Below are 7,956 nucleotides of genomic sequence, written 5' to 3'. Positions count from 1 at the left end.
CTAGCGGCCGCGTCACCTGTTAAAATCCAGCCCGCGGAGTTCAAGGCTCAGCAGGCGCGCTCGGGCGGGCAGAGCTGTCCCTCTCCCTGGCGGGCCGGGGACAGACGCCCAGGGCCGGGATCGCTCCCGCACCTCCCGCCACCGCCGCCACTCCGCGGGCGCGCGCGGGCGCGCCCCCGAGCGCCGCCCAACGGCCGCGCCGCTCCCGGCTCGGGGCCGAGCCCGCGCCGCGCTCGCCGCCGTGCGCCGCCTGGCGGCTGGAGGCGGCGCCGCGCCCCGCGCTCGCACACGCGGCGGGCGCAGGCGCAGGCGCGGCGGGGCGGGTGCCCGCGGCGCGGCGGGAACGGCTGCGGCCCGCGCGCCCCCGCGGCCTGAGCCGCCCGGGGAGGGGCCGGGCCGCGCCGCGCGTCCCCCGGAGCGGGGGAAGGGCGATGGGAACCGGCGCGCCGCGGGCCCCGCTCCCCCCTCCCCGCCGCCCCAGCCTCCTCCTCCTCCGCGCTCCCCGGGCACGGGCGCGCCCTCCGCTCGCACCGCGCATGCACGCAACCCCGCGCCCCCCCGCCCGAGCGCGCGCGCGCGCGCACTGGAGTGCTCGTGCAGGAGGCGGCGGTGACGGCCGGAGAGACGCGCGCAGGGCCCCCCCCCCCCAGGACCCCCTCCCCAAATTCCCCCCCATTCCCTCCCTCCCTCCCCTCCCGTCCCCGTCCCCGTCCCCCTCCCGCGCGGCGGCAGTGGCGGCGGCGGCCCCCCCGCGCTCCCCGGGAAGCGCGGCTCCGCGCGCGCGGGCGGGCGGCAGGTAAGCGCGAGCCCTCTCCCCTTCCTCCCCCGCGCCGCGGCCCGGCCGCCGCTGCGCTGCGCGCGCGCGCGCTCTCCCTCGCACGCCCCCTTCCTCCTCCTCCTCCTCCTCCTCCTCCCGCTGCCGCTGCCGCTCCCCCTCCCTCTGCCATCCCTCCCCCGCTCGCCGCCGCCGTTGCAGCCCCGGCAGCGCGCGCTGGGTGAGATGGCGCTGCCGCGGGCGCGCCCGCCGCCAGCAGCCCCGGCGCCGCCGCGCGCCTGCCTCCCGCGGGCGAGGGGAGGGCCAGCGGGAGGGGGAGGAGGAGGAGGAGGAGGAAGAGGACGCGGCCAGCGGCGGATGCGCACGCTGGGGCGCGCGGGTCCCGCCGCAACAAAGGGGCGCGCGGCCGCGTCCAGGCGGCGGGAGCCGCGCGGGATCCGTTGGGGCAGGGGAGGGACAGAGGGAGGCACGGACAGACGGACGGAGGGAGCGGGGCGCCGTGCCCGCGCAGCCCCGTGAGGCGGCGCGGCGGGAGCGCCGGGCTCGCTCCGGAGAGCGGCCGCCTGCCGCTCGCGGGCGCCCCCGACGCCGGGCCGGGAGCGCGGGCGGCGCGGCAGGGGCCGGGCCGGTCCCGCCGGGAACCCGCCCGCGGGTGCGTGGAGCGGGCGTGCGCCTCCGCGGTCACGGGCACGGCCGCAGCGAGCGCGTCCCGAGCGCACCTCCCCGCGGCCCTGGCGGAGGCTCGGCCCTGTAAAAAGTGTGTGGAGGAATAAATCTGAATCGCCCAGTGCAATAAGTAACCAGAGCCTGCCCTGTTCCGTTCGCAAAGGACTAACTTTGTCCTTTGCCAGTTACACACTCCTGTGCACTCCGCAGCCCTCTTTTTGGCCAGTTACTTTATAATTAGTTCTTAGTGCCGGCAGAATTTCAGCAAAATTGCATTCTGTTTAACAGGACGCTGCAATAGTTGCTGGATTATTAGCAGTGGCATTTTGCTGCTTGCTTAAAAGGAAAGCATTTTTCCCATCTTGCAAAGAACTCCGAAAAGATCCCGTTGAAATAGTAGTTTGTCCTACCATCTTCAGTGCTGGACCGATGCATTTTCCTGGGCCAGGAGACCCAGACAGCCCATAAATATATACAATATTGCTTTCCAGCTTCTGTATATTTCAAATATTTACAGAATCTGGCTATCTTAAAATTTGATTATTTAGGTCTTAAAAAAGAATTTTGACTGTCCTTTTTTTTTCTTTTTTTTAAATTTTTCTGTGTTGCCGGGGACACTTTAGCAGAGGTGCCAGACCTGCAGAGATATTTGTAGGGAGCCAGGTGTTCCCATACCATGTGAAACACACAGCACCAAGAGTTGCAAATCTGTCATCGTACCTGTCATCTGCTTCTGTTTCATGTATGGTTGAGGATAAATTAGAATTTGGGGAAGAAATTTCCTGGAGATCTGTGCCGGGTGGTGCAGGATTTGTTCCAAACCAAATTTAAATTTCCCTCCTCTCCGCTGAGTTTCCTGCTTCGGCACAATTAGATGTCTGATGGAATTGAATAATTTGAAACTACGTGTCTTGCATTATCCTTCTGTTTTCTGGTGTCTCCATAGTTTGGAAATCTGGTACACTTGTCCCTTTCTCTGGTCCTGGATGCGCACCCATCCCTGTCCCTGGTCTGCTGTCCTTTGGGGTGCTTGGTCTGCTTGCCAGACCCTCTGCTAGGCTTGCTCAGCTCTGTGGTTCAGCAGAAGACTGATCACCTTCTTGATGGCTTGGTTACTGCCTTAATTGTTGTGATTTGTGGGAAGGTTTTCAGTACTTTAGATTTAGTGTAAAGTAGCAGGAAAGTGGAACCAGGGAAGTGCAGTAGCCATAGGAAAGTAAACACATGGAGTTGCCTGTTGTATCACTGAAAAAATTACCGGGTATTTTAACAGTGTATTTTATCTAAGTTTAAATAATTGAAAATGCTGTGTTTTAACACTTAAAATTTTTTCGAATTGATCTTATAATTTCTTGAAATGTTATTATCTTCCCATCTTTTAGGCTGAAGGTGGCCCATTCTGAGATTAATTTAATAATCATTTGCTTAGAAAACTTCCTGCATTGTTCATGGTAAGGCTTATATTTGATATTTCGTATTCAGTTTGTCATGCTGAGTCATTTAAAGTATTTCTTACACATTCTTTAGTGTTAACATTTCCTTTAGCTGTAATACTCATTTATGAATTTAGTCATACATTGATACATGCATTTACAACTGAGAATTGCAGTTTTAAAGAGAAAATTTTCAATTTTGTGTAACTGAATAAAGATTTTAATAATTGTAAATTATATAACCTAAGGAAAGACCTTTATGCGTTCACAATTTTAAAATCAGTTTTAGAGTAATGCAAAAAGTCTAACAGGCTTTTTGTGGTCATTTTATACAAAAAAGTTGGGGATTTTTTTAATGATGGAAATCACTTCATCTCTTGGGATTTTGTGATTTAGACTACTTTATAAAAGTTACACAGTTTTCCTGTTAATTTACAGGAGTTTTTCATCAGTATGTCTGAAACCATTAAATATAATGACGACGATCACAAAACTGTGTTCCTGAAAACATTGAATGAACAACGTCTGGAAGGAGAATTTTGTGACATCGCTATTGTGGTTGAAGATGTTAAGTTCAGAGCCCATAGATGCGTGCTTGCTGCCTGCAGTACCTACTTCAAAAAGCTTTTCAAAAAACTTGAAGTTGATAGTTCATCAGTAATAGAAATAGATTTTCTTCGTTCTGATATTTTTGAGGAGGTTCTCAATTACATGTACACTGCAAAGATTTCTGTTAAAAAAGAGGATGTAAACTTGATGATGTCTTCAGGCCAGATCCTTGGTATTCGGTTTCTTGATAAACTCTGCTCTCAAAAACGTGATGTATCTAGTCCCGAAGAAAACACACAGTCCAAGAGCAAGTACTGTCTAAAAATGAACCGTTCTATGGGGGAACCCAATGATACCCAGGATGATGATGTGGAAGAGATTGGAGATCATGATGACAGTCCATCAGATGTGACAGTGGAAGGCACTCCTCCGAGTCAGGAAGATGGTAAATCACCAACCACTACCCTGAGAGTGCAAGAGGCAATTCTGAAAGAGTTGGGAAGTGAAGAAGTTCGAAAAGTAAACTGCTATGGCCAAGAAGTAGAACCTATGGAAACAACGGAATCTAAAGACTTAGGTTCTCAGACCCCTCAGGCACTCACATTTAATGACGGCATAAGTGAAGTGAAAGATGAACAGACGCCAGGATGGACCACAGCAGCCGGTGATATGAAGTTTGAGTACTTGCTTTACGGTCACAGGGAACACATTGTATGTCAGGCTTGTGGCAAAACCTTTTCTGATGAAGCACGTTTGAGAAAACATGAAAAACTACACACTGCAGACAGACCATTCGTTTGTGAAATGTGTACAAAGGGCTTCACCACGCAAGCTCATTTGAAAGAACACTTGAAAATACACACAGGTTACAAGCCTTACAGTTGTGAGGTGTGTGGGAAGTCTTTTATTCGTGCACCAGATCTAAAAAAGCATGAAAGAGTTCACAGTAATGAGAGGCCATTTGCATGCCATATGTGTGATAAAGCTTTCAAGCACAAGTCCCACCTCAAAGACCACGAAAGAAGGCACCGAGGAGAGAAGCCTTTTGTCTGCAGTTCCTGCACTAAAGCATTTGCTAAGGCATCTGACCTGAAAAGGCATGAGAACAATATGCACAGTGAAAGAAAGCAAGTTACAGCAGCCAATTCCATCCAGAGTGAAACAGAACAGTTGCAGGCAGCAGCCATGGCTGCTGAAGCAGAACAGCAACTAGAAACTATAGCCTGTAGTTAAGAGTAAAGCAGGAACTGTATTAGAAATAATATAAGAAACTAAATGAAGCAAAACCTGTTATTGATATACATTTAGACTGAGAATCTTTTCAAGAAAGCATATTTTTAGAGGATTTGAATGTTACATAGGAATACATAGCATCGCGTGGTTAGGTATTTTAAAACATTTCAGAGATGGGTATTAGAATGTGAAACAGTTTTGTCGTCATTAGCAGCATAATGCACTAATAACTGCTTTAATTCAAGAATGTGATCAAGTTCTCTATGAAACAGGGATCATCACTGGCCGATGCTTTGCTTCATCCAGTATGGAATACTGAATATGATGTAAAAATTGCAATCAGTGAGAATCAGTGAGTTACATTTGAAAACGCTGAGATCTCAAAAATCACAAACATGGAAAGAAAGGATTTGGTTTACCTACTTCTTAGGTATTGCACCTACAATTTTTTGAGAAGCATACATTGAGCTCGAAGCTTTTTAATTCCTCCTTTTTTCACCTAATGTAGGTATGTAATAACAGAGTGTAAAGGAGGATGGTAATCAAAATGAAATTGCTTCTTATTCCATTCCCTCAGATATCCTCCTATTTTTATAAAGGTGGCAAGTTTAATGAAATACTTGCATTCTCAAAAAACTGAATTATTCACAGGGATTCTGGCTAGCAGAGCAGAATTGTCATGGCATTCACCAGTCCCTTCTGTGGGCAAAAATGTCTGCCTCGTTTGTTTTTATGTTCACTTTTATGCAGGGCCCCAGAGGTGGGACTGGGCCACAAAGTAAAAAAAGGTGCTGCATGATGAGACATGCTCCTTACTCAAACCCAGTAAAAATCAGTAAAAGCTAATGCAGCCTGAGATGGCTATTTATGATGCAGCTTTCAGGTCACTTAACCTAGCACAGTGAAGGCAGAGGAGTCTCTGCAGCAGCAGGTGACCAGGTGTCACTGCCAGACTCCTGAAATTGCAGCCATGGGTGTCACATACCTGCCCACAGGGCTCAGCTGGGGTTTGTGTCATGGCTGGTAATACAGCTCATAGGTCCTGTTCAGGCTTAAAAGCTTCCACTTTTTGACACACCACCACTCATCAAGAGAGAGACTTCAGTGAGTGAGTTCTATCGTAAACTGATCCTGGGTGAGTGTTTGCTTTTAGTCAGTTGCTTAGTCTATTTTTTTTTTAAGGCTAGCTGGGGCACATGCTGATAACAGTAGTTAACTCACAGAGTCCACAAAATAAGTGGCCTTTGGATTGCAATCTGCTACTTGTAGTCATCAAGAGAAGACACAATAACAGTGGCAATGTAATCCAAAGGTATATTAAGCCTTTATTTTAAATTTGTAAATATTACAACTGTTGTGAAAACTTCATTTGAAGTTGGAATGGGTGAAAAACACACTCTTGGGCACGTGGTTGGTAACATTGGTCACTTGCGATACCTATAGCATATCAAAATGTTAGACCAGTTTCTGATGAGTTACTGTGTGGTAGATCACATCTTGCTTTTCTAAATAGAAATTTAAAATAGTGTTTTTGGAACTGTTATATGGAACTTCAATTATTGAGGGGTTTTTATTTGGTTGAGGTTTTTTTACAGTTTCATTTTATTCATGTATTCATCAGGTTAAGCAGTTATCTTAAAATGCCAGTAATTGTTCAAACGCTGGTCTGTAAATAAAACATGACCTTAATATTTTAGAAAATGTAAACTTTGGACCTTTACCAATATATTTTTTTAAAATGTTGCTTCATTTTACATTCAGTAATATTAGTTTGTAAACAAACTATACATTTTGTACCTGTGCAACATCAGAGGATGTGTATTCATTGCATTTTATTGGTTCTCTTGAGGAACATGATAAATGACCATTGTTAAAATGTTTTACTGTATATGATCATAGATATAAAGATAGTAGGTCCAAAAAAGGATCTACTTTTTTTTTTCTAAATATATTAGTCTTGCTATGTTTTCTTATCTGAAATTGTGTGCACTTCTTCCTTGGTGATTTGGGGTTGATAAGACTGTGCAAAACAGATCTGTTGTAATAGGAGTTCAAAAGTGTAAAATACGAAGAAAGTAAGTTTTCTCAAGGTCTGTTATGAAGAATGCAAGAAGCCATGAGCTTAAATTACAGCAGTAAACAGTTATGTTAGGAAAAAAACCAAAAAACTTTTAAAGGATTTTAATAATGAATTACTAAAAGAGAATACCTGGGGAGGTACTGCAATCTCCACTAGTGGTGACATTCAGGAATGGGTTAGACATCTATTAGGAATGGTTTAAATATGGTTAATTCTGCCTTGAAGCTGAGGGATAAGCTCAGTAACCTCTCAAAAAGAGCCTCATTGGGAATTTTTTTGGAAAGTAATAAATGAAAATGGAGCTCACTGGGAAAGTAGACACTGGAGCGGAAAGACCAAACTCAGGTATTACTGTTAAAGAAAATGGCTCTGACTCTTGAGCACAAGTAGTTGGGTTGTGACTTGGAAATTGCTATAGGAAAAAAAAGAGAAAAGCAGGCTTGCATGAGAAGACTCACAGTGGAAAGTGAGAGAACATTGTGTGTCACATCAGAGTAAATTCTGCTTTTTTTGCAGCTTATAGCTGTAAAAGTTACAAGTGTGGAGGCATGGAGGTATCCTTAGCTGTATATTTATTCTTATGAATCTGTTCTAAACTAATCTGTATATTCTGCAGGAATGTTAACCTATATATTGTGGGGGTGTTCAGGTTAAAATTAAGGTAAATTTGTCTGCATCTTGCAATGCTACTGCTCCCATCTCTCTCCCGTCTGTGCCAAAAGACACCATGCACAAAAGCAGGTGTGTGTCAGCTCCAAGCCAATGAGGTTTTCCAGTGTGGTAGTCTGTAAACTATGAGCTGTGTTGTTTGAAGAATGGGCACGTTTTTATTTTTTCTTAGACAACTATGGCAACTTCTTTTAGAGTATAAGACAGTGGATGAGTTTCTGTCCAATTAATGGAAATTTTGCTCTTGGTTCTATTTGGGCCAGACTAGTCTAACATTCCTTAGGAAGGTTTTTTGTTTGGATTTTTTTTTTTTTTTTTTTTTTTTGAGAGAAAAAGGAACAAATACTATTCTTATCAATATTTTAAAAATATTAGAAAATAAAGCAGCTCACAATTGAGTGAGTACTTGTGGTTTTGTTTTTCTGCTTTAATCTTTTAGAAAGGTTTAGACCTGGTGATCAGTTTAAAAGGTTTTGTGAAAAGAAATTCCTCATGTTCACTTCAGTAGCAAAACTTTGAGGTCAGCTTCTATTATTTCCAGTAAGCTACAG

The 7,956-nt window shown here is 46.3% G+C and overlaps 1 protein-coding gene across 1 annotated transcript; it reads left to right on the top strand.

Moving 5' to 3' along the window:
• Positions 1-330: 330 nt before the first annotated feature.
• Positions 331-6,636, top strand: ZBTB14 (zinc finger and BTB domain containing 14). Its single transcript, XM_056485144.1, has 3 exons — positions 331-796; positions 2,824-2,892; positions 3,313-6,636. Exons 2-3 carry the CDS (start codon positions 2,890-2,892, stop codon positions 4,654-4,656), a joined length of 1,347 nt encoding a protein of 448 aa, XP_056341119.1. The 5' UTR covers positions 331-796; positions 2,824-2,889; the 3' UTR covers positions 4,657-6,636.
• Positions 6,637-7,956: the final 1,320 nt, after the last annotated feature.

The sequence above is a fragment of the Oenanthe melanoleuca genome, chromosome 2, assembly GCF_029582105.1.
Source record: "Oenanthe melanoleuca isolate GR-GAL-2019-014 chromosome 2, OMel1.0, whole genome shotgun sequence".
NCBI classification, from domain to species: Eukaryota; Metazoa; Chordata; class Aves; order Passeriformes; family Muscicapidae; genus Oenanthe; species Oenanthe melanoleuca.
Note: the sequence above shows the minus strand (reverse complement) of the source record. Positions and strands in the feature narration are given on the sequence as shown.